The 26,543-nt window shown below is 42.1% G+C and overlaps 1 protein-coding gene across 2 annotated transcripts in view; it reads left to right on the top strand.

The window, feature by feature from the left end:
* Positions 1 to 905: 905 nt before the first annotated feature.
* Positions 906 to 26,543, top strand: part of SYT14 (synaptotagmin 14) — a 278,830-nt gene continuing 253,192 nt past the window's right edge. For both annotated transcript variants that reach the window (XM_040351499.1, XM_040351498.1), the window contains exon 1: positions 906 to 967. In XM_040351499.1, coding sequence (XP_040207433.1) covers positions 955 to 967 — 13 coding nt within the window. In that variant the 5' untranslated portion in view covers positions 906 to 954. The remainder of the gene's footprint in view (positions 968 to 26,543) is intronic.

Raw genomic sequence — 26,543 nt, 5'->3', positions numbered from 1 at the left:
CACCTGATGTAAGGGGGCACTGTGATAGGAGACACCTGATGTAAGGGGGCACTGTGATAGGGGGACACCTGATGTAAGGGGGCACCGTGATGGGGACACCAGATGTAATTGGCACTGTGATAGAGGACACCTGATGTAAGGAGAAACTGTGATTAAGGATATCTGATGTAAGAGGGCACTGTGATAGGAGACACCTGATGTAAGGGGGCACTGTGATAATGGACACCAGACTGGTAGGGGTCCCAGTGCATTGTTTTGCCCAGGATGCTATTAAGTTGGCACAGCCCCTGAATGGCATATGATAAGGCTCCTTTCACACTGGTGGACCCGATTGGTCCGTGTGTGTCAAGGTGAATTTATACAATTACTATGAAATGAGTTCTTCATCACTCAGGGAGCACAGACTTTGAGATGGATAATCCTGAGGTGGGGCCCCTGAATGGTTTTGCACTGAGGGCCACATCACTTATTGCTACAGCTTTTTTGGAGAACCGTCTAATATAAAATACGGCGCTCATAAAAAATTGTGGAAAAATCAATCCCTGTGAGGACTGTGTGGACACCCTTACAATTTACTGATGGTTGGTGAACTCTCACCCTGTTCAGCTCCTAATTTACTACAGTGTTGTTTATTTATGACCATTTTATGTGTCTGGGCTGCGGTAAACATCTGCGGGAGGATGATTAACAGGCAGTGACAGGCAGCATGTGTCCCAATCACCCCAGTCCTGACACACACTGCCTCCTCAGCCATTCCTCATCGCCTCACTTTTCCCGCTTTTAGACCTGGCCGCGCGTGCGGCACTGGACGAGCCCACCGAGACCTTCCCCTCCTCCTCCCTTCTAGTGAAAGCGCAACCCGCCCCGCCGCCTATGGTTCGTTCCTTGTCATTCACTTTCTCCGCCTCCCCCTCCATAACCTGCCGGCTTGGTACGCTCCGTGCTGGAAGAATCATGGCGATAGATGGTAAGTAGGCCAATAACCGGCTGTGCTGAGGGACCGGAGAGGGGGGACAGACAGTCCCGGACAGGTCTTCACCTGTCCCTGTATGTACGTGTCTACTGCCTGTGTGAGCGCTACACCCAGATACAGGACAACACTGGCTGCATGCTGAGGGAGCACAGCACCGGTCCCTGACAGAGAGGGACAATCCCTCCCCCACTACTGTGTGTGCCACAGTCCCTGAGATAAAAACCCTCTGTCCCTTTATTCTCTTCTGTCCTTCTTAGAACTGTTTATAGTCCAGTTCTGGTAAGGACCGTCCCTGATATATGGAGACAGTCCCTGATATATGGAGACAGTCCTTGGTATTTAATGACAGTCCCTGATATATGGGGACAGTCCCTGATGTATAGGGACAGCCCCTGAGAAAAAAAACCCTGTCCCTTTATTCTCTTCTGTCCCTCTTATAAACGTTTATATCCCAGTTCTGGTAAGGACAGTCCCTGTTATTTATTGACAGTACCTGATATATGGAGACAGTCCCTGTTGTTTGTTTATCTCCACTTCTGTCCGCCTTCTTCTGTATGTTTATCACAGTCCCTGTATGGTAAAGACAGTCCCTGTTTTGGAGGGATGCCTCTGCCCACTTCTCATTCTTACTCCTGTAGGTGTGATAGTCCTAGTCCCTGTTTGGTGAGGACAGTCCTGAGTTTTTGTATATAATCTTTGTATTTTCTTCTCTCACTCTTATAAGAATGTATGTCCCAGCCCCCCCCCCCCCCCTGTATGGTAAGGACAGTCCTTGTTTTGGGGACAAATCCTTCTACCCGCCCTTTATCCACTACTGTCCCTCTTCTCTATATATCTATATACTCCTATACCTATATACTGTGTATCTATATCTATATCTATATACCTATATACTGTGTATCTATATACCTATATACTGTGTATCTATATATCTATATACTGTGTATCTATATACCTATATACTGTGTATCTATATACCTATATACTGTGTATCTATATACCTATATACTGTGTATCTATATATCTATATACTGTGTATCTATATATCTATATACTGTGTATCTATATACCTATATACTGTGTATCTATATATCTATATACTGTGTATCTATATACCTATATACTGTGTATCTATATATCTATATACTGTGTATCTATATCTATATATCTATATACTGTGTATCTATATACCTATATACTGTATATCTATATATCTATATACTGTGTATCTATATATCTATATACTGTGTATCTATATCTATATATCTATATACTGTGTATCTATATCTATATACCTATATACTGTGTATCTATATACCTATATACTGTGTATCTATATCTATATATCTATATACTGTGTATCTATATCTATATATCTATATACTGTGTATCTATATCTATATATCTATATACTGTGTATCTATATCTATATATCTATATACTGTGTATCTATATCTATATATCTATATACTGTGTATCTATATCTATATATCTATATACTGTGTATCTATATCTATATATCTATATACTGTGTATCTATATCTATATATCTATATACTGTGGGCCTAATCCTCAAAAACCCGGCGCAACGTAACTTTTTCCATTTAAGTTACACCGCCGCAAAATCTCTAACTAAGTGCCCGATCCACAAAGCACTTACCCAGAAATTTTGAGCGGTGTAACTTAAATCGGGCCGGCGCAAGGCGTTCCTCTTCTCCAGGGGGCGATTCCCATTTAAATGAGGCGCGCTCCCGCGTCGGCCGTACTGCGCATGCTCGTGACGTCATTTTCCCGACGTGCATAGCGCGAAATTACGTTACGTCGGGCTTTGTGGATTGCGACGGGACAATAAAGTTGCGTCGGGTAAAAAAAAAGATACCTCGCCAAAATTTTTTTTTAAGAAAGGTCTGTTTTTACAAGGTGTAAACAGTTTACACCTTGTAAAAGCAGCCCTAATTTTGCGTTTGCAAAATAAAACTTACGGAGAAAAAATGAAGCTGAAAAGCTTCGTGGATCTCCGTAAGTGCTAATTTGCATACCCGAGGCGGCATTTCGACGCGAAATGCCCCCAGCGGCGGATGCGGTACTGCATCCTAAGATCCGACAGTGTAATTCAATTACACATGTCGGATCTTCTGCCTAACTATGGAAAACTGATTCTGTGGATCAGTTCTATAGATAGAAACAGGGATACGACGGAGTAACAGCAGTTCTTCCGTCGTATCTCTTTTGAGGATTTGGCCCTTTGTATCTATATCTATATCTATATATCTATATACTGTGTATCTATATCTATATATCTATATACTGTGTATCTATATCTATATATCTATATACTGTGTATCTATATCTATATACTGTGTATCTATATCTATATACTGTGTATCTATATCTATATACTGTGTATCTATATCTATATATCTATATACTGTGTATCTATATCTATATACTGTGTATCTATATCTATATACTGTGTATCTATATCTATATATCTATATACTGTGGGCCGGATTCAGATACCTGAGCGTATCTGTCCGGCCGGCGTAACATATCCTAGATACGTTACGCCGCTGTAACTTTGGGCGCAAGTTCCGTATTCAGAAAGAACTTGCGCCCTTAGTTTCGGCGGCGTAACGTATGTGGGCCGGCGTAAGCCCGCCTAATTCAAATGGGGATGTTGGGGGCGTGTTTTATTAAAATTTGGCTTGACCCCGCGTATTTTATGTATTTCGTTCGTGAAAACATCCCAGTGCGCATGCTCGAAAATCCGCCGCAAAACATCATGGCTTTCGACGTGAACGTAAATTACGTCCAGCCGTATTCGCGAACGACTTACGCAAACGACGTAAACATTTCAAAACTCGGCGCCGGGGAACGACGGCCATACTTAACATAGGATACGCCGCACATACCCCTCATATAGCAGGGGTAACTTTACGCCGGAAAAAGCCGAACGCAAACGGCGTAAAAAAAAAAAGCGCCGGGCGGTCGTTCGTTTCTGAATCGACGTAAATAGTAATTTGCATATTCCTCGCGTAAACAAACAGAAGCGCCACCTAGAGGCCAGCCTGAAAAGGCAGCCACTTACACCTGTCGGATCTTAGGGATATCTATGCGTAACTGATTCTATGAATCAGGCGCATAGATACGACCGAGCGCACTCAGAGATACGACGGCGTATCAGGAGATACGCCGTCGTATCTCTTTCTGAATCTATATATCTATATATCTATATACTGTGTGTATCTATCTATATACCTATCTATATATCTATCTATATATCTATATACTGTGTAGAGCTGCACAATTATGCGTTAAAAAATCGTGATCTCGATTCACCCCCCCACATCTCCAATGCAGAGTTTGCCGATCATTTCATATAACAAGCGGAGAGACTTATCAGCTGCCAAAAGAAAATCTGCCAAGTTTTTACAGGAAACATTGTAACTAACGCTTCCTTCTTAGATCAAAGGGATAAACTTCTAAGTTTGTAACAACATGAAACATTGTAACTAAAGCTTCCTCCTTAGAGCAAACTTCTGTGTGTAAATTGAGGAAGTTTAACCACTTAAAGCGGAGCTCCTCTGTAAAAAATATATTAAAAGCCAGCAGCTACAAATACTGCAGCTGCTGACTTGTAATATTGGGACACTTACCTGTCCTGGAGTCCAGCGCCGTCCGCAGCAGAGGATGAGCGATCGCTCGTCACTCTGCTGCTCCCCCCGCCATCCTCGGTGAGGGAACCAGGAAGTGAAGCATTGCGGCTTCACTGCCCAGTTCCCTACGGAGTCGCGCTGCGCCGTGCTCACTGGTCCCCGCTGTATTCTGGGAGCCGAGTGTTTCCCAGAACACAACGGGGAAAGGGGACGGGATCTGACATTCTGCCCGCAGACTACCCGACTGTGTGGCCGGAAGTGGGTGCAAATACCTGTCTTAGACAGGTTTCTGCACCCCCCTCCCCCCTGAAAGGTTTCCAATGTGGCACCGGAGGGGGGGAGGGTTCCGATGAACGGAAGTTCCCCTTTAGGGAATCTTTTTCTGTCACTTGTTTCTTAAAGTGGAGGTTCACCCTAAAAAAAATTCTAACAGTACATTGAGAAGACTGATTACACTGCGGGTATGCTGTTTTTTTTTTTTTTTTCCGTACATACTTTGTTATCGCCGTTTCATCCCTCGGCTTCCGGGTATGATTCTTGCGGGTCTGGGCGTTTCTAGTTGATTGACGTTCCTCCGACCGACGCATACTGCGCGTCACGACTTTCCGAAAGAAGCCGATCGTCGCTGCGCAGGCGCCGCATAGAGCCGACTCTATACGGCGCCTGGGCAATGACGTTTCGGCTCCTTTCGGCAATCATGACGCAGCTTACGCGACGGGGAGAGCTCGTTTTTGGTCATCACGTCGATCACTAGCCAGTTAGGAACGCCCACTCCCGCGGGATTCGCAACCCGGAAGCCGCGGGTGAACTAGCTGTACCGAGGTATGTACAGCATAAAAAAAAAAAAAAAAAAAATAGGCATAATTGTATTGTAATGTGTCGGGACATTGTAATACTAGAAAGTAGTTTTAGGGTGAACCCCCGCTTTAAACATGTTTTTCCCCCAGTAATGGAGCCCTGCATGGTGAGCGTGCATACAGGCCATGGCGGTTGACTGCGTTACTTATTGTTTTGTTTGAAACAATTGTATCTGCTAATTCCAGGTCTTTATGAAGCTCTCCACAAGTGGTCTTTCTCTATTGGACAACTCCTTCTGGTAATTCTTTTCACTCCTCTGTCAAAAATCTTGGGAGGAGCACCTGGTCATGAGCGGTTTATGGTGAAATGATGACCTTTCCACTTCCGCATTATGCCCCCAACAGTGCTCACTGGAAAATTCTGAAGTTTAGAAATCCTTCTGTCACCAATGCCATCAGTATCTTTTGTAACAATAAGGTTTACAAAAGTCTTGAGAGAGCTCTTTGCTTTTACCCATCATGAGATGTTTCTTGTGTGACACCTTGGTAATGAGACACCTTTTTATAGGCCATCAGTTGGGACTGAACCAGCTGATATTAATTTGCACTGACAAGGGGCAGGGTTGCTTTCTAATTACTGATAGATTTCAGCTGGTGTCTTGTCTTTCCATGCCTTTTTGCACCTCCCTTTCTTCCTGCGTTCAATACTTTTTCCCTGTGTCATTCCATTTTATTACACATAACAACATTTCTGAACTTGTTTGTTTTGGTTTCTTTGTATGTATGGCTTGCATGGATTGTTACTGACATGTGGTAAAAAATGTCATGTCAATAGTACCTTTTAGAAATAGATTTACCTAGAAAAATGGTGACATGTTCATGACTTATTTTACCTGATAATATAAATATATATATATATATATATATATATATATATATATATATATATATATATATATATAATACATTTTTTTTTGTATTGCATAACACATTTTTAGAAATATATAGATGTAGGAATATAACTCACATGGAATGTATGATAGAAAGCAGCATATATCTTGGTGCACATAACATATATTGTAAGTATGTTGTATAATTATGTATTCTAAAATGCATTTTCTATAATCATTGGGCCAGATTCAGGTACCTGCGCCGCGGCGTAACGTATCCCGTTTACGTTACACCGCCGCAAGTTTACAGGCAAGTGCTTTGTGAATCAAGCACTTACACTGAAAACTTGCGGCGGTGTAACGTAAAGTGCTTGATTCACAAAGCACTTGCCTGTAAACTTACGGCGGTGTAACGTAAAGGCGTCCGGCGCAAGCCCGCCTAATTCAAATGGGGCGTGTACCATTTAAATTATCTCAAAAATATTCCGATTGCACACCTTCCGGCAAAATGGCCAAGTAGTAAAAGGGTGCTGAAACGATCACCGGCTGGGAACCGGAAAGCAAATCATATATATATATACTCGCCAGCACACCAGGAATCATAACGTCCAAAGATTTAATGCATATCTATTATGTCAAAAAGAGCAACGTTTCGAGGCCACGCAGGACCTCTTCGTCAGGCAAAAAGATACAAATACAATAAAGCAAACAAATATATAAGAAGCTGTCACCAATGAAAATCTTTGAAAAATAAAACCCACCCACCCCAAACACCTCCTCCCTCTACCCACCCATCCAATCAGGAGTCTACATTAGGTATGTTATGCAAGCACCTATTAGTGATCAGTTAATCACAAACAGGCATGAGCAAAGAGTCACATGGGGTACATACCCCCAGCTGTGTTCACGATCAAAACAGTGATCGCATAGCTGCTCAGTTGTACATTGCCAGAAAAAATGTATAATGTGACAGCGCGACTTGTAAAACAAGCCGCTGTGATATGGTTCAATGGGAGGTACTAGAGAGGAAGCGTGCTATATTCACCCAGGATAAGATAATAAGTGAAGAAAAGAAGAAACTTTTTATAAAAAAAGGTAAAATGACTAATAATAAGCACCAATACAGAACCATACACCTACATAGATAGACAAAAAAGAAGAAAAAAAGGAGAAAAAGAATAAAGAAAAAAAGAAAAAAAGTAAAATTAAACAATAATAAACAACTAGAAAAAATGTAAGAAATAAAGAATATAAATAAAAATAAAAATAGATGTAAATTAACATAAATAAACATAAATAGAAAAAAATCAAAATAAATATAAATAAATATAAATAAAAATAAAAATAAATATAAAAAATGAAAATAAATATAAAAAATAAAAATAAATAAATAAAAATAAAAATAAATAAATGCAAATAAAAATAAAAATAAAAATAAAAATAGAAAAATACAAATAAAAATAAAGATAAATAAAAATAAATATAAAACAAAAATAAAACAAAAATAAAACAAAACAAGGCAGAAATCAAAAAACAAAACAAAGTGAAATTACTGAAACAGAAGAAAAGAAAAAGCAAAAGAAAATACCAAAAAACAAAAAGGTAAGAAAGCACCAGGGTGAACAGACTGTTAAAAAAGTGTAAGATATGACATGTAGACACAATACAGAGGGCTAACGGTCCGGGTGAGAACACCAACAGACAAATGGTCACTCAAAAACGAGCCATATCGATGTACATCCTATGTCAAACCTGCCTAAAGGTCTAAGTTGATAGGGTCATCGTCCATACATAGTCAAATGTAAAAATGTCTACAATGTCAACCATGAAAAAAGAAAACAAAATACAGTTAAAAGAAGCCCACAGGGGGCTTGAAAAAAACCGATGGTATAAAAAATACCATATGGGATGTCATTTCTAATATACAATGGCAAGATAAGATCAGAGAATAACTTTAAATAAATACGATGGCGCAAGAATAATATGCGATTGAAGAAGAACACTAGATAGATAAGCCCAATCAAAGGCCATAAGGCATTGCATAGGGGAGCTTAATGGAAGTCACAGCGATCAATCAGCGATCATCTATAAAGCACGTCAGTGACAAATTCGCGTTCAACCCACCAGGTTGCACTGTCCCTAATGTGTGTATCCAATAGGCCTCACGGCAAAGTAGTGCTCGATTCCGATCACCACCCCTATAGGGTGCTTTAACGTGTTCAATAACCATACCCCGGAGTTCGTGGATCTGGTGTTTGACTGTCACGAAATGTAAAGCCACAGGTTTGTTGAAGTCTACCTGTTCCCCCTTGGCGGTCTTAGTTAGGGCTACCCTAATGTCGCTCCTATGTTTTTGGAAACGCTTCTTAAATGGGCCTATAGTCTTTCCAACATATACCAATGTACAGGGACATTTTAGAATATAGACACAGAAGTCGGTGTTGCAGTTTAAATATTCGCGTATAGGATAGCGACCTCCCATATGTGGATGTGAAAAATATTCACCACAAATAAGGGAGTTGCATATATTACAGTTATAGCATCTAAAACATCCGGTTTTGAGGGATATCTTAGTTGCCGTCTTCGCGTACTTGTGTCGTGGGTCAGCCTGTACTAGATGGTCTCGTAGCGTTTTTCCGCGTTTGTACGCCATCATTGGTTTGGTCTTGATTGTAGGACTCAAAGATCTATCTGACTGCAATATTTTCAAATTGCGTTCCGTGGCGCATTTGATTGTGCCTGACTCTTGGTTGTACGTGTGAACTAGCATAGGGCACGAACTAGCCCTAGAGCTTTTGCTACTACCAGTTAATGCCTTATCTAGAGCTTGATCCAGAATTGGTCTGGGATAACCACGTTCGAGAAATTTCTGGTACATGATATCAAGTTCTTTCTTTTTATCTTGCTCATCTGAGCAGATCCGTAAGACCCGTACAAACTGTGAGATCGGCAAATTGTGGCGTAAATGCGTTGGATGTGCACTCTGAAAGTGTAGCAGAGTGTTTCTATCGGTGGGCTTAGTATATAGGGATGTGGTCATACTACCACCAGTGATGGTGATAAGTACATCGAGGAATGGAATACATTCACCCGAAATCTCTGGGTTGAACACGATCCCTGGGAAAATGCTGTTAATATACTCCACAAATTTCACAAAGTCCGTCTCACTCCCCGTCCATATAAAAAAGATGTCGTCTATATATCTCATCCATTTTTTTACATATTGATGAAACAAAGGAGATGGATAGATATACACCTCTTCCAGATAGCCTACAAACAGGTTAGCAAAAGAGGGAGCTGCGGAGCTCCCCATAGCTGTCCCTCTAATCTGTGTATACATCGTTCCTTCAAATCTGAAATGATTGTTCACCAAAATAAATTCAAGACATTCAATAACAAAAGCCCTTGGTAACTCAAGGGAACCTTGTTTAGACAAGAAATGATCAACAGCCTGAAGACCAGCCTCATTGGGTATGCAGGTGTATAGTGAGGAAATGTCCATTGTGGCAAGCTTCCAACCGTCATCACATGTGGAGGAGGGACCAAGTTTGTCAAGGAAATCACCCGTATCACGGATGTATGCTGGTAAATCCTTGACTACCGGTTGTAGATAATAGTCTACAACCTGGGCCAATGGCTGGGTGACAGAACCAGTGCCAGAAACTATAGGCCGAAATTTAAGGGGCGTGATGCCCTTATGGATCTTAGGCAGTCCATATATAACAGGTGTACGAGGAAATTCGTTGTACAAAAAATCAGCAACCTCGTCTGTCAACCAGCCATTGGTCCGACCGATACCGATCAGTCTCGCCAAACCATTCTTGGTACTCAATAGGGGATCACTCCCCAATAATAAATAACTAGACGTGTCAGCCAACATGGAAAGCATTCCCTCCCTGTAATCACTATAGTCCATGATAACCACCCCCCCGCCTTTATCGGCGGGCTTAACTATGATGTTTCTGTCATTCTTGAGGGATTTCAATGCTGAAAAGTCCATAGGTCCCAAATTGGTCTGTGCGTTTTTGGAGGCTTTATGAACGACATCATGTTTGATCGTTCTGATGTAGCTTTCGATCGAATGAAATTGTCCTGGAGGAATAAACTTACTTTTTAGTCTAAATGGAGACGGTACTTTAGATAATGACATAGGTTGATTGTGAAAGAATTGTTTAATTTTCAAGGTACGTTCAAACTTGAACATCTCTACTTCAAAGTCAAATAAATTTAATCTGTTAGCGGGGCAAAATGACAGACCCTTGGACAACAATTTGGATTCACCCTCAGTGATTGGTCTTGAAGAGAGGTTAATCACCGGGCACGCCCGGTTCCCCGTCTCGTGTTCATGCGAGGTAAGGGGGGGACCGGATTTCTTGACGCCCCTCCTGGATCTGCGTTTCCGCCGGCAACCGGAAAAAGGTTTCCGTTACTGGCGTTTCCCGTGTGTTTGTTGCCTGCAGTGGTTCCGGCCTCACTGTCACTCGATGGATTCTCGGTGGGTCGGTCACTCTCAGATGTTGGTGGTTGGCCAAATTTGCGTGTGCCACCACCACGTGTGCGGAGTCGCCTCCTAGCACGAGTGACACCTGATATCCAAGGGTAAACCCGTCCCTCCTGATAGTCTTGATTAACCAATCTCAACTTGTCACGTTTAGCCTGTTTCTGTTTGTCAGAATATGCTAAAATTTCATTGTCAATGGTCTGCAGTGCATTTGTTTGTGTATCATCATCAAGAGTAGTAATTTCAAACGATGATAATTCCCTGTTGACTTGGCACAGTTGCACCTTTACTTCCTCTATCACAATCAACATGTAATTAAGTGAGTTCTGCGTGGAAACCTCACACCACTTTTCACAAAACTCACGTTTGTGGCGTCCAATCGTGGGTTGGTTCCTGATACGAAAACCTCTTGGAATTTTCTTAGTCCTATAATACTCAGAGAGAGTCTGTCCATGTAATTCAAGATCCACACGTTTTCTCTTCAATCGTTTAATCTCGCGATGTATGTCGGTAACAGTATCGCTCCCAAACGCTCTGCTTTCACTAGCAGGAAACAAGATGGCGTCAATCTCCTCTTGATTGTAGATACAACCTGGAGCTCTGTTGAACTGGGAAGCTGTTGTCTCATCAAATGCCATTGATATTCGAATGATACACCCCAATCAGATTCAATTGGTGACACCGTGTCCCAACATGCAAGGGCACGGAAATGAATAAACCCAATCAATGGGCGGCATCCGGGGGTGCAAAAAGGAAACCCAAATAAGTAATCTCAAAAATATTCCGATTGCACACCTTCCGGCAAAATGGCCAAGTAGTAAAAGGGTGCTGAAACGATCACCGGCTGGGAACCGGAAAGCAAATCATATATATATATACTCGCCAGCACACCAGGAATCATAACGTCCAAAGATTTAATGCATATCTATTATGTCAAAAAGAGCAACGTTTCGAGGCCACGCAGGACCTCTTCGTCAGGCAAAAAGATACAAATACAATAAAGCAAACAAATATATAAGAAGCTGTCACCAATGAAAATCTTTGAAAAATAAAACCCACCCACCCCAAACACCTCCTCCCTCTACCCACCCATCCAATCAGGAGTCTACATTAGGTATGTTATGCAAGCACCTATTAGTGATCAGTTAATCACAAACAGGCATGAGCAAAGAGTCACATGGGGTACATACCCCCAGCTGTGTTCACGATCAAAACAGTGATCGCATAGCTGCTCAGTTGTACATTGCCAGAAAAAATGTATAATGTGACAGCGCGACTTGTAAAACAAGCCGCTGTGATATGGTTCAATGGGAGGTACTAGAGAGGAAGCGTGCTATATTCACCCAGGATAAGATAATAAGTGAAGAAAAGAAGAAACTTTTTATAAAAAAAGGTAAAATGACTAATAATAAGCACCAATACAGAACCATACACCTACATAGATAGACAAAAAAGAAGAAAAAAAGGAGAAAAAGAATAAAGAAAAAAAGAAAAAAAGTAAAATTAAACAATAATAAACAACTAGAAAAAATGTAAGAAATAAAGAATATAAATAAAAATAAAAATAGATGTAAATTAACATAAATAAACATAAATAGAAAAAAATCAAAATAAATATAAATAAATATAAATAAAAATAAAAATAAATATAAAAAATGAAAATAAATATAAAAAATAAAAATAAATAAATAAAAATAAAAATAAATAAATGCAAATAAAAATAAAAATAAAAATAAAAATAGAAAAATACAAATAAAAATAAAGATAAATAAAAATAAATATAAAACAAAAATAAAACAAAAATAAAACAAAACAAGGCAGAAATCAAAAAACAAAACAAAGTGAAATTATTATTTATTTATATTTATTTTGATTTTTTTCTATTTATGTTTATTTATGTTAATTTACATCTATTTTTATTTTTATTTATATTCTTTATTTCTTACATTTTTTCTAGTTGTTTATTATTGTTTAATTTTACTTTTTTTCTTTTTTTCTTTATTCTTTTTCTCCTTTTTTTCTTCTTTTTTGTCTATCTATGTAGGTGTATGGTTCTGTATTGGTGCTTATTATTAGTCATTTTACCTTTTTTTATAAAAAGTTTCTTCTTTTCTTCACTTATTATCTTATCCTGGGTGAATATAGCACGCTTCCTCTCTAGTACCTCCCATTGAACCATATCACAGCGGCTTGTTTTACAAGTCGCGCTGTCACATTATACATTTTTTCTGGCAATGTACAACTGAGCAGCTATGCGATCACTGTTTTGATCGTGAACACAGCTGGGGGTATGTACCCCATGTGACTCTTTGCTCATGCCTGTTTGTGATTAACTGATCACTAATAGGTGCTTGCATAACATACCTAATGTAGACTCCTGATTGGATGGGTGGGTAGAGGGAGGAGGTGTTTGGGGTGGGTGGGTTTTATTTTTCAAAGATTTTCATTGGTGACAGCTTCTTATATATTTGTTTGCTTTATTGTATTTGTATCTTTTTGCCTGACGAAGAGGTCCTGCGTGGCCTCGAAACGTTGCTCTTTTTGACATAATAGATATGCATTAAATCTTTGGACGTTATGATTCCTGGTGTGCTGGCGAGTATATATATATACCATTTAAATTAGGCGCGCTCCCGCACCGGACGTACTGTGCATGCTCCGTTTTGAAATTCCCGCCGTGCTTTGCGCGAAGTGACGTCATTTTTTTGAACGGCGACGTGCGTAACGTACTTTCGTATTCCCGGACGTCTTACGCAAAACATTTTTTTAAATTCGACGCGGGAACGACGGCCATACTTTAACATGGCTCGTCTAGAGTTAAGCAATGTAAAAGCATGCTTAACTTTGCGACGGGAAAAAATTACTAGCGACGACGTAACGAACGTGAAAACCTTAGTGGATTGCCGTAAAAGCTCATTTGCATACCCGACGCTTGAAAACGACGCGAACTCCACCCAGCGGCGGCCGAAGTATTGCAGCCTAAGATCCGAAGGCGTACGAACCCGTAAGCCTGTCGGATCTTAGCCAAAAGCCGTCGTATCTTGTTTGTGAATCACAAATTAAGATACGACGTGGCAAATTTGAAAATACGCCGGAGTATCAGTAGATACTCCGGCATATTTCTTCTGTGAATCTGGCCCATTGTGTTTTCTTGTTTGTTGTGTTTCTGATAGTGCTCGTCAAATCACATCAGTAGTGCTGAAAGGACAGCTCCTCCATAATGTCCTTTACTAGTAGTAGATTGGTGCTGAAAGGACAGCTCCTCCATAATGTCCTTTACTAGTAGTAAATTGGTGCTGAAAGGACAGCTCCTCCATAATATATTTTAGGGCCCTTTCACATGGAGCCTCTCCGCTCCGTTCAGTAGGAGATCCGCTCACAGATCACTTGCTGAGATGCAGTTGAAGAGGACAGATGTCAGTTTTTTTTCATATCTGTGCCCATTCAGTTTGTTTATCCGCATCTACACAACAGACAAGAGTGAATCCGTGTTTGCTCTATGGGCAGCCAGATGTAAACGTATTTATATCCGTGTACATCGGACTCCCTCACATTTAGGTCCAGAAAAATGGAAAAGGATGCAATCCCCCTTTTTTTTTTTTCCTGGACAGACTCGGAGGTAGTGCGGTGTAAACAGACAAAAGTCCATTACATCTGCCTGGCCATAGAGCTGCATGGAGCTTCAGCCTGCCTATACAGCTGAAAAACAGACAGGCACACCAGATCGAAAAGACCGTGTGACAGGGCCGTTACTTGTAATAGAATAGTGCTAAGAGGATAGGCTCTCCATAGGGCCAGATTCAGGTACAAATGCGGCGGCGTAACGTATCGTCTTTACGTTACACCGCCGCAAGTTTTTCTCGTAAGTGCTTGATCCACAAAGCACTTGAGTATAAACTTGCGGCGGAGTAACGTAAAGACGTCCGGCGCAAGCCCGCCTAATTCAAATGGGGCGTGTACCATTTAAATTAGGCGCGCTCCCGCGCCGAACGTTCTGCGCATGCTCCGTTAGTAAATTTCCCGACGTGCTTTGCGCGAAATTACGGCGCCCCGACGTGTTTGTGAATGGCGACGTGCGTAACGTACTTACGCCGAAATTTTTTTTTTTTAATTCGACGCGGGAACGACGGCCATACTTTAACATGGCTGGTGTAAAGTTAAGCCATGAAAAAGATTGCTTAACTTTGCGACGGGAAAAAACGACGTAACGCACGCGAGTAGCTTCGTGGATCGCCGTAAAAGCTAATTTGCATACCCGACGCTGGAAAACGACGCAAACTCCACCCAGCGGCGGCCAAAGTATTGCAGCCTAAGATCCGAAGGCATACGAAGCCGTAAGCCTGTCGGATCTTAGCCAAAAGCTGTCGTATCTTGTTTGTGAATCACAAATTAAGATACGACGCGGCAAATTTGAAAATACGATACTCCGGCGTATTTCTTCTGTGAATCTGGCCCATAATGTCTATTTACTTGTAGTAGAGTGGTGCTGAATGGAGAGCTCCTCCTTAATGCCCTTTACTTGTATAGTAATGGTGCTGAACGGACAGCTCCTCCATAATGTTCTTTACCAGTGTTAAAGTAGAACTACAGGCAAAACTTGTTTTCATTGTGGATAGGAGGGTTATAACCCTTGTCTGACTTTTTTTTCGCCATCTGTGTCTTATTGCAGAGATTTTCCTTCACTTCCTGTCCCATAGCAGGAGCAAAAACAAACAGGAAGTGAGAAGGAAACCCTACAAATTAAGGAAACCATTAATGCAAATTAATGGGGTTTACATCCACTTTAAAGCAGAGTTTCACCCAAAAGTGGAACTTTCATTTATCTGTCTCCTCAACCCATCCAGTGCCACATTTGGCACCTTTCGGGCTGGGGGGGGGGGGCGAGTACCTGTTTTTGACAGGTACCCTGTCCCCACATATGTTTAGACCTCGCCCCTCCTCCTCCCTCCCCTACTGTCGAGCCAGTAGGAGAGCACAGCCACGCTTCGCATATGTAAAGCCTAAAGGCTTTATAGCCGGGTTTCCTTACCGCCAATGGCGGCAGCAGCAGCACCAGGCAGCTGATGGAAACATCAGCTGCGGTGGCGACATCGCTGGATTCCAGGACAGGTAAGTGTCCTTATGTTAAAAGTCAGCAGCTACAGTTAGGGCTGGGGAAAAAATCGATTTGAATCTAGAATCGAGTTGAGAGGTCAAATCTATTAAGATTTTCAGCGAATCTATTTATTTTTTCCCCCAGGACTGGCGCTGACACCGCGCCGGCCCTGAGGAGCTGCTGGCAGGAGTTTTTAGGAGAGGCCGCGGCTTCAGCCTAGTCCGCGAGGCCGGATGCCGCGGACTAGGCCGAAGCCGCGGCCTCGCCTAATAACTCCTGTCCACAGCTCCTCAGGACCGGTGCAGTGTCCATAAAAAAAAAAACTTGATTCGAATCGTGAATCGATTTTTTTTTTTTTTTTTTTTTTTTTTTTTAAATCGCAGATTTTTTTGGGGGAGGAAATCGTCCAGCTCTAGCTACAGTATGTGTAGCTGCTGACTTAAATGTTTTTTGAGGGGAAGGTGGAACTTTGCTTTAAGTGATTCTAAATGTAATTTTTTCTTTAAAATAACAAACCTTATACTTACCTGTTCTGTGCAGTTGTTTTTGTACAGAGCAGCCCAGATTCTTCTCTTTTCGGGTCCCATTACTATGGGGGTACTCATGCGGGGGGCTCGCTCTTGACGCTCTTAAACCTAGCTGTCTGCGTTTATTGAGTCCCCGGCTCTCTCGTCGCTGGCTGTGATTGACAGCAGCAGGAGCCAATGGCTTCTGCCTTTAAAACCACGTTACTTGTGGTAGAGAACTGCTGAATGGACAGCTCCTCTATAATGTTTCTGAGGCCTCGTACACACGACCGAGAAACTCGACGGGCGAAACACATCGAGTTCCTCGTCGAGTTCCTTGTTGGGCTTGTCGAGGAACTCGACAAGCTTGCTTTGCGTACACATAGTCAAGCCAAAATCTCGTCGTTATCAAACGTGGTGACATTACAACACATACAACGGCAGGGGAAGTTCGATTCCACTGGCTAAACTCTTGGGGCTGCTTTTGCTAATTTCATGTGTTTGCGTGTTAAATAAAAGTTTGGTAAGAGACGATTTGCACTTTTCAGTCTGTTACAGCTTTAAAAATGTGTTATCTCCATTACAAATGCTACTTTTACTCCCGTCTCATACTTTAATCTGAGCAAGCGCGGGTTTCTTAGCATACAGACGTCCGAGTTTCTCGTTGAAAACCAGCCCGTCGAGGATCTCGACGAGCCAAATCAGACTCCTGTCGAGAAAATAGAGAACTTGCTCTCTTTTTGGCTCATCGAGGTTCTCGACAGTTTCCTCTACGAAAATGTACACACGACCGGTTTCCTCGGCAAAAAAAATATCTCCCAGCAAGTTTCTTGCTGTTTTTTGCAGAGAAACTCGGTCGTGTGTACGAGGCCTGACGTGTAGTAGAATGGTGCTGAATGGACAGCTCCTCCATAATAATTATATATTTTTTCTACCCTCTGCGGTGCTGAATGGACAGCTCCTCCATAATGCTCAGTTCCTTTGCAGTATTCCACAAGTGGAACTGAATGGAAACCTCTTCTGTACAGTTCTGCACTTTCCCAGTGGTTATGGATGAAAACCTGCAGTCCTTCGTACCTTCAGGACAGTGGTGCTGAATGGTCACCGATTTTTTACTGTATTTTTTTAGGATTAGATGACTCCTAACTTTGCCAACACATTTTCATAACATTGACATACGGTATATTGTATTACATAGGGAATAAAGTGTGATAAACAGTTGTGATTTTTAGCACTACGTAATTGCTGACGCTTGTCCCTCTTAACTGATATGAAGAGGTGTTGCCCCTGAGGAAGTGGCCATCACGGCACAAACTTGGTGCAAATAGTTTGTAACATGATGTAACGTACTATTTCTGTTATGCTTGAAGTTATAAATGAAGTTTGGGAATATTTTAGGTGCTCTGGCAATGATTGAGCGTTCCTTTTTATTGAATTTTTTTTTGGTGCTATATGCCTGTAAACAAGTGTTTTCATTTGAAGTGAATCACTTCCCCTCTGTTTAAAAAGCTTAACACAGAGCTGCCAGTGTGAATGAGGGCTTGGGCTTTAACCTCCCTGGCGGTATGATTATTTCAGAAATAAGGTGCTAAAAGCGGTACCATTATTTGCAAGGAAATTTGGCGTTTTATACTGTAGACCTGTAATTCTTAGGAATAACTCATTTAAATCTGACCAAACAAGAGTCTAGTAGGCATCCCGGGTATACATTTTTTTAAAAAACAAAACTAAAAATTATAATATAATAAAAAATTATAAATAATTATAACAAATAATAATGTAATTATAATAAAAATTATTCAATAATGTAATCAGCTCAAAATCACTGAAATTTACTCAGTTGCAGAATTGTTGCTGTCATTACTTTTATTTTTTTATGACGAATTTCCCCACAAATCGCTATCGCACAATTCTGCAAGTGATTATAATTTATTATCGCTGTTTTCTAGCTGCTCTAAAACCATTTTTGACATAAAGGGACACTTTTGGTTGCTATGGACAATCTACAGTTTGCAGGCAGAAAGAACAGTTTTTATTATATAAAAGTACATGTAGGACACTGGGCAGACCACTAGGGACAAGGGGGGTGTGTATTTTTTACATACAGTACTGTAATCTATAAGATTACAGTATACTGTATGTAAGGTGTTTGTTTACCTTTTTGAATTTGGCGCCGTTCTCCACTCCTGTGCGTCGTAATGTCGCAGGGAACGGAGATCGGCGGCACAGGAGGACGCTGTGTGAATCGAGCGAGGTCCCGCTCGCTCACACAGCGCGGTGGCATCGCTGGATCCAGGGACAAGGTAAGTAAACCAAGCCTGTGGATTCAGCGAGACGAGCCCGAGTCTGACTCGGGGTTACCGATCGCAGCACAAAAATGTAACCCCGAGTCAGACTCGGGAATACCGCCAGGGGGGTCAAAGGAAAAGTTCTCTTTTTGTAACATGTTATACCCATATCCAGGGTGTAACGTGTTACAGATGCACCGGCCTACCCGCTCCCCCTAAACTCCCGGTCTGACAGCGAGGGATCTTTTCCCTCCCACTAGCTGTCACAATCTGTAAAAAAATGCGGCAATGCGGGGCTCTGCCTGTCTGGCCGTGTCATCCATTAAAAGTGTTCTGTGAATCAGAAAACCACAAGGGCCGACAGTCTTTGCATGTGTTGGCTTGTAGTTGTCAATGAACTACCACAACACTGTAGTAGTTCATGAAGTCTTCCTGTCACAGTGTAACTGCCTGGCCGTATCAGAGGTACAGCCAGACTGATACAGACAGTCTGCAGGACTATGGCATTACACCCACAATCTGCTGATTATGGGTGCAATGCTTTACAGGTCTATTAAAAAAAAGATATTACCTGCAATAAATGTGCATTTTTTTTTTGGTAAAGGTTAATTTATCCTTTAAGGCTGGATTTGCACCTATGCAGTTTTAGTGCTTTTTACATTTTGCAGATTTGCACTACAAAACGTGTTCCATAGTAAACCATGTTAAATGGGCTGTAATGCAAATCTGCAAAAAGCACTAAAACTACATAGATGTGAATCCAGCCTTAAAACCTATGCCTGTCTTCATTTCTTACTTTGTAAAAAAACATGACTAGCTGCCATTACACTCAGCCCATATGTTTGTATACTGTGCCCAGTCACATTTTTTGAAGTGTATGTCAAGTCCTAACTTTTTTCTAGTTGTAAATAGAGTTTTTAAGGATTTGAACTTTTTTTGCCACCTTGGACCCCTTTTACACCAGCGAACTGATCAGGTCCGCCTGTCCAATTTCTCCTATTGTTCTTTAGGAGCGGCAGATTTCAGCGGACATGTCCACTGGCATCCGATCTGATCCGGTTGGCTAACAGATGGATGGGAATACGCTCCCCATCCATCTGGCAGATCTGATGACAATCGGACACAGTCTAGCTGTGCCCATGACTGCCCTGCATAGGGGAGTAGACAGGACATGCCATCAGCATGCTTAGCAGTAGGGATGAGCTTCGAGTTCGAGTCCAAACTCATGTTCGACTCAAACATTGCCTGTTCACCTGTTTGGCGAACAGCGAACATTTTGGGGTGTTCGCGGCAAATATGAAAAGCCGCGGAACACCCTGTAAAAAGTCTATGGGAGAAATCTAAAGTGCTAATTTTAAAGGCTAATATGCAAGTTATTGTCATAAAAAGTGTTTGGGGACCTGGGTCCTGCCCCAGGGGACATGTATCAATGCAAAAAAAAGTAAAAAAAAACTGCAGTTTTTTCGGAAGCAGTGATTTTAATAATGCTTAAAGTGAAACAATAAAAGTGAAATATTCCTTTAAATTTCATACCTAGGGGGGGTGTATAGTATGCCTGTAAAGCAGCGATTCTTTTCCGTGCTTAGAACTGTCCCTGCACAAAGTGTCATTTCTGAAGGAAAAAAAGTCATCGAAAAGTAATAAAAAAAAAAAAAATGCGTGGGGGTTTCCCCAAATTCAATTACCAGGCCCTTCAGGTCTGGTATGGATCTTAAGGGGAACCCCGCGTCAAATTCCCCCCAAAAATCCACACCAGACCCCTTATCCGAGTTCTGTGACCCCTCAAAGCACCATGTCCCCATGTTGATGAAGACAAGGGCCTCATCCCCACAACCCTTGCCCGGTGGTTGTGGGGGTCTGCGGGCGGGGGGGGGGGGGGGATTATCGGAATCTGAAAGACCCCTTTAACAAAGAGGTGGGCGGGATCTGGGGTCCCCTATGTGAATTGGTAATGGGGTACATTGTACCCCTACCATTTCACAAAGAAAGTGTAAAAAAAAAAAAAAAAAAAAAGTCCTTTATTAAAAAGAAAAAAAAAAAATTCCAGCGGTGGTAATCCACTCTCGTTATACACCCCCCAGGTACGAAATTTAAAGGAATATTTCACTTTTATTGTTTCACTTTAAGCATTGATAAAATCACTGCTCCCGAAAAAACGTCTGTTTTTAAAACTTGTTTTTGCATTGATACATGTCCCCTGGGGCAGGACCCAGGTCCCTAAATACTTTTTAGGACAATAACTTGCATATTAGCCTTTAAAATTAGCACTTTAGATTTCAAACATTTGAATCCCATAGACTTTAACAGGGTTCTAAAGTTCACACAAACTTTTGGTCTGTTCGCAGGTTGGGGGGGGGGGTGTTTGGCTCATCCCTCCTTAGCAGTGATTAATGGAGGGATCACCTGCTGGACAGGGATCCCCTGTTTGGATGGATTCCGCCCCGCATGAAAGGCTTTCTGTTCTGCTAGCAATGGAAATGTGCATAAACTGGTATGCTAGAGAACTTCAGAAGTGTGAAAAAAATCATAAAAATTTCAGTATGGTAAAAAATAAAACGGCACCACCATTTAGTACTGTATATCAAAATGTCAGCGTGTTGTATCTCCTTTTTTTATTTTTTTTTTCTTGTTAAACATTCAGCACTGCAACTCAACAGCAATGTAGCTACCAGACCAATAAAAGCAGCAATCTTCCCAGAAAAAAACATTATAGTAATAAAAAGGAAAGGGTATATACAGTATTCACATTAAAGCGGAGGTCCGCCGGAAAAAAAAAATATTAAAAGCCAGCAGCTACAAATATTGCAGCTGCTGACTTTTAATATATGAACACTTACCTGTCCAGGGCGCCCGCAATGTCAATCTGTCAGTCGGCTCTTGGCTGCTGCTGCCGCCATCCTTGCGGTTTCACTTCCTGGTTCCCTCCTGCGCATGCGCGAGTCGCGCTGCGCGTCCTCTCTGGCCCCTGCTGTCTTTTGACACCCTTGGGGGTCTCCAAGAAGACAGCGGGGGAGGACAGAGTAGGCACCGGAAGTGGCGTAGGTCACCTCGATCACGGAGGTGATCTATGCCCAGAAGTGGGAGCAAATACCTGGTATCTGCCCCCCCCCCCCTAAAAGGTGCCAAATGTGACACCGGAGGGGGGGGGAGGATTCCAAAAAGTGGAAGTTTCATTTTTGGGTGGAACTCCACTTTAAAGAATACAATACTTCTGTAATAAGAGAGATTGTATTCGCTGCCCATCAAGGCCTACACAGACCCTGCTGCTCGCCACAAAAGGAAACTTCAACCAGGAGTACATTAATCTGATGCTGTGGAGCTATTTTCTATCCAGCCACCACATACCTTTTTAAACTTATCAGGTACCCCTCTATTAAGATATGTAGCTTCATACATCGGTAAAGTCTTATTTATCAATTCCTTCCAGGCCATGATGGTGGGGGCCATCGTTTTTTTCCATGACAAGATAACATGTTTGTATCTTTTAACAGCTTGTGTGTTTTTATTAGGAAGGTCACAGAAAATTTGATGTTACAAGATACATATTAGGGTACGGTTGAAGCAATATCAAAATAACAACAGCTTGTTTTGCATAGAAACTTGAGCGCACATTGGGGTTGATTTACTAAAACTGGAGAGTGAAAAATCTAGTGCAGCTGTGCATTGTAGCCAATCAGCTTCTAAGGCCTCGTACACACGACCGGTTTCCTCGGCAGAATCCATCAAGAAACTTGCTGGGAGAGCTTTTTTGCCGAGGAAACCGGCCATGTGTACGTTTTTCATCAAAAACTGTCGAGGAACTCGACGAGCAAAAAAGAGAGCAAGTTCTCTTTTTCCTCGACGGGAGTCTAAATTGGCTCGTCGTGTTCCCCATCGGTCTGGTTTTCGATGAGAAACTCGAGTGTGTGTGTATGCGAAGAAACCCGCTATTGCTCAGAATAAAGTATGAGACGGGAGTAAAAGTAGCATTTGTAATGGAGATAACACATTTTTCAAGCTGTAACAGACTGAAAAGTGCAAATCGTCTCTTAATAAACTTTTACTTAACACGCAGTAACATGAGATTAGCAAAAGCAGCCCCAAGGGTTGTGCCAGTGGAATCGAACTTCCCCTGCCGTTGTATGTGTTGTAAGTCACCGCGTTTGAGAACGAGGAGATTTTGTCTTGACCGTGTGTACGCAAAGCAAGCTTGTCGAGTTCCTCGACAAGCCTAACAAGGAACTTGTCGAGGAAAACAATGTGTCTTTTCCGACGAGTTCCTTGGTCGTGTGTACGAGGCCTACCTTCTGCTTCTTCATTAAGCCCAGGTTCACAGAGTGAAGCTGTGGCGAGTTCGGCTGAACTCGCACGATTTCTCTCCCGCTGGCAGTCCGCGATTACAGGGACATCTGTGCAGGTTTCTGCACAGATGTCAATGTAAATCGTGGGCCGAAATCGCAAAAAGTAGTACAGAAACTACTTTTTGAAATCGGTGCAGTGCCGCAGATGCAGCGGTGCACCGATTTAGGACAGTGCCATTGCCGGCAAATACCGCCGTTTTGACATGCGGTTTGACATGTCCAAGCGCACCAGTGTGAACCAGGGCTCAAGCTTTGACTAAAAATCTGGAAGCTGATTGGTTTCTATGCACAGCTGCACCAGATTTTATACCTTCCAGTTTTAGTAAATCAACCCCGTTGCATTAATACTTCCAAAGATTCTGAAGCAGTCTTGGGTGTAATCAAATTATGTCATGTGTTTGCACCAACCATTGAAACAGGACAAGATGAAGTATCTTTGAACAGTTCCTATTAACTGTCTCTGTTCATATTCTTCTGTAAAGTCTTTTGGGTTGATTTACTAAAACTGGAGAGTGCAAAATCGGGTGCATCTCTGCTTAAAAAACACTTCCAGGTTTGTTTGTTTTGGTCAAAGCTTTATTGATTGAGGGCGGGTTCACTTTTAATACGACAAACGCTCCGACATTGGGAGCTCATGTCGCATGACGTATGAAAATCAATGTTTTCCTATCAGAGCCGTCTGAATTGGTCTGACACAAGTCGGTCTTGCACTACTTTGGTCCGACTTTGATCCTACTTCAGTCCATTGAATATCATTGAAGTCGGATCAAAGTAGGATCCTTGTCCTAAACATCCGACTTGTGGCATCCGACATGGTGATTACAGCAGAAGTAAAAGGAATTTATCTCACACTGGGATTGTTTTGATTGGTCAAAGAACAAGTCAGACTATCACAAAGTCGGACCAAAGTAGTATCCCTGTTCATGGAAGTCGGATGGATGTAGGACCATTGTAGGACCAATGTAGGACTGATGTCGCAGAGCAAAGTAGGATGAAAGTTATATGACTGTCGTGTTGTACCAGTGTGAACCCATCCTCAGTTGAAATAAGAAGCCGATTGGCTACAATACACAGCTGCACCAGATTTTTCACTCTGCAGTTTTAGTAAATAAACCCCTTTGTCATGCACTATCTAGAAACCAGTGCCTGGGTTTAGCACACTTGTGAGTAGCAAAAATAATTAGGACTTGGATGTCCCCACTCCCCAACCTTATCATTATCAGAGTATAGACACACAAACGTAAGGCCCCTTTCACACTAGCGAGCCGTATGTCCGCATTTTCATCCGTCCGTTTGCCTATGTGATTACGGGTGTCAGCGGATGAACATCCGCTGACACCCGTAATTTGTCCGCCTCCGCAAAGATCCGCATTTGCAGACAGAAGAAATCCTATTTTTCTTCCGTCTGCCGGATCGGATTGGATGAACAATGACATACGGTCCGTGTTCGTCCGATCCCCCATAGGGGAGAGCGGAGGAAACACAGGGCGGTCCCTGCACAGTGTGCGGGGACCGCCCTGTCAGCTGCCAGCTCAGCGGGGATTTTACGGAGGATCCCCGCTGAGCAAAGCGGACACCCGGAGCGGATCATTACTGATCAGCTCCGTGTGAAAGGGCCCTAACTTGCGAGGATACCAGGTTATCTATTTACATATTAGTTGCTCTCTCTATGCAAGTAAAGGAAGTAAAGCTGATAACTAATATACAGGCTGATGTCTGTTGTGTTGGTGTAGTCAGGGGCATTGCGAAAGGTTATATATATATCCGAAACAACTAATCGACAATTAATCGATTATGAAATTAATCGATTATGAAAATGGTAATCGATTAATCGGCCAGTAACATAATGGGGTTAAAAAAAAAAAAAATATCCCTTTTATAGTACAAAAAGAGCAAATCGCTACTGTAAATATTACTTTCACTGTCACACAGTAAAAAATGAACCCCTTACAGTAGTGATTATTTGCTTTTTTTGTACTAATGTTAGTTTTTTAACCTCATTATGTTACTAAACATCTCAGGCCTGGGTCACACCTCTGTGTTTTCTGGTGTTTTTTTGCAGAAACACACTACAGTTCATTTACATGGTTTCCTATGGGACACGTTCACATGCATGATTTTTTTCAGCTGCTGCGTATTTGGAAAGGGCGGGGACTTTTTTTTTTTCTTAAAGCAAAAACGGTGCGATTTCGTTTTTTTTGGTTCAGTATACTTCAACTGAGAAGCTACAGTAAAGCATGTAATGCATTTTTGCGGCAATTTGTGTTTTTTAATCTGCCCAACAACAAATTGGCCCAAAAAAAAAGCAAATTGATGCAAAATTATTTTTTCAAAGGTTAATAACTGATTAATCGAAACAATAATCAGCCAACTAATCGATTATGAAAATAATATAGTGTGTGTGTATATATATATATATATATATATATATATATATATATATATATATATATATATATATATATATACAGGGCTCAAAATTTCAAGTTCTGAGCTACTAGCCAGGCCTCAAGAGTTACTCGCCACCAGTTGCCCCACCTAGATCATACACTGCCCTGCGCCTAGTTGCACCCGTAAACACGCCCTCGTAGATTATCTCATGGAATGACAATGTTTTATGCAGAATCAAGTTACAAAATTAAATATTACCAACAACAACTTTAACAAAATGGGACAGGGCACTGGGGGCAGACCAGAGGGACATGGCACTGGGGGCAGACCAGAGGGACATGGCACTGGGGGCAGACCAGAGGGACAGGGCACTGGGGGCAGACCAGAGGGACAGGGCACTGGGGGCAGACCAGAGGGACAGGGCACTAGAACTGGTTCTCTTCCCCATTCTCTTGCTGTCTCCTCTGCAACTCCCATCCATCCTCTCTCTCTCTCTCCCATTCATCTCATCATCAGGAGCCTGTATGTGCGGCTCCACGCTTGCATGTCCCCACTTCCCCCTTTTATTCAGGCTGGCAGAGAGAAGAGGAGCTGCAGCACAGCGGGAGGGAGTACAATCCAGCGCTGAGATCCACACAACTGCACAGCCATTGACACCATAGCACAGCGCACACTGACAGCGCACAGCACACATTGAGACCAGTCTGTTCACAGTGCTCAGGCTAAACTGTTGGACACTTACATAGAGCACAAGGAGAAGAAAACGGCACAAACTAGAAGGCTGCCGCTCTCTTGTCAGGGCAACTTTCAGTGAGCGCTGCACCGGAGTGGTAATTTTTGCAATCCTCCACCTCACTCATTACTTTCTGCTCTCCATCTACATTGGTCGGGGTCCGGGGGAGGGGGGCAGGCTCAGAGAGGTCATACTGTTAGGTCCCATGGCTTAATGAGAATTGTAAGGAGAGCACCTGTGTACTGCTCTGCCTGTGCGCGGCTCACCAGACTACTTTTCCCGAGCATGCACCTTTCCTCTTCGGCCGCCAATCTCATCTGGACTCTAAGTGTAGGCACAGATTGGAGGGAGATTGGTCATGCAGCCCTGTCAT

Source organism: Rana temporaria, chromosome 4 (genome assembly GCF_905171775.1).
Source record: "Rana temporaria chromosome 4, aRanTem1.1, whole genome shotgun sequence".
Taxonomy (NCBI): domain Eukaryota; kingdom Metazoa; phylum Chordata; class Amphibia; order Anura; family Ranidae; genus Rana; species Rana temporaria.
The sequence above is the reverse complement of the archived record's forward strand: the minus strand, read 5'-3'. Positions and strand labels throughout refer to the sequence as shown.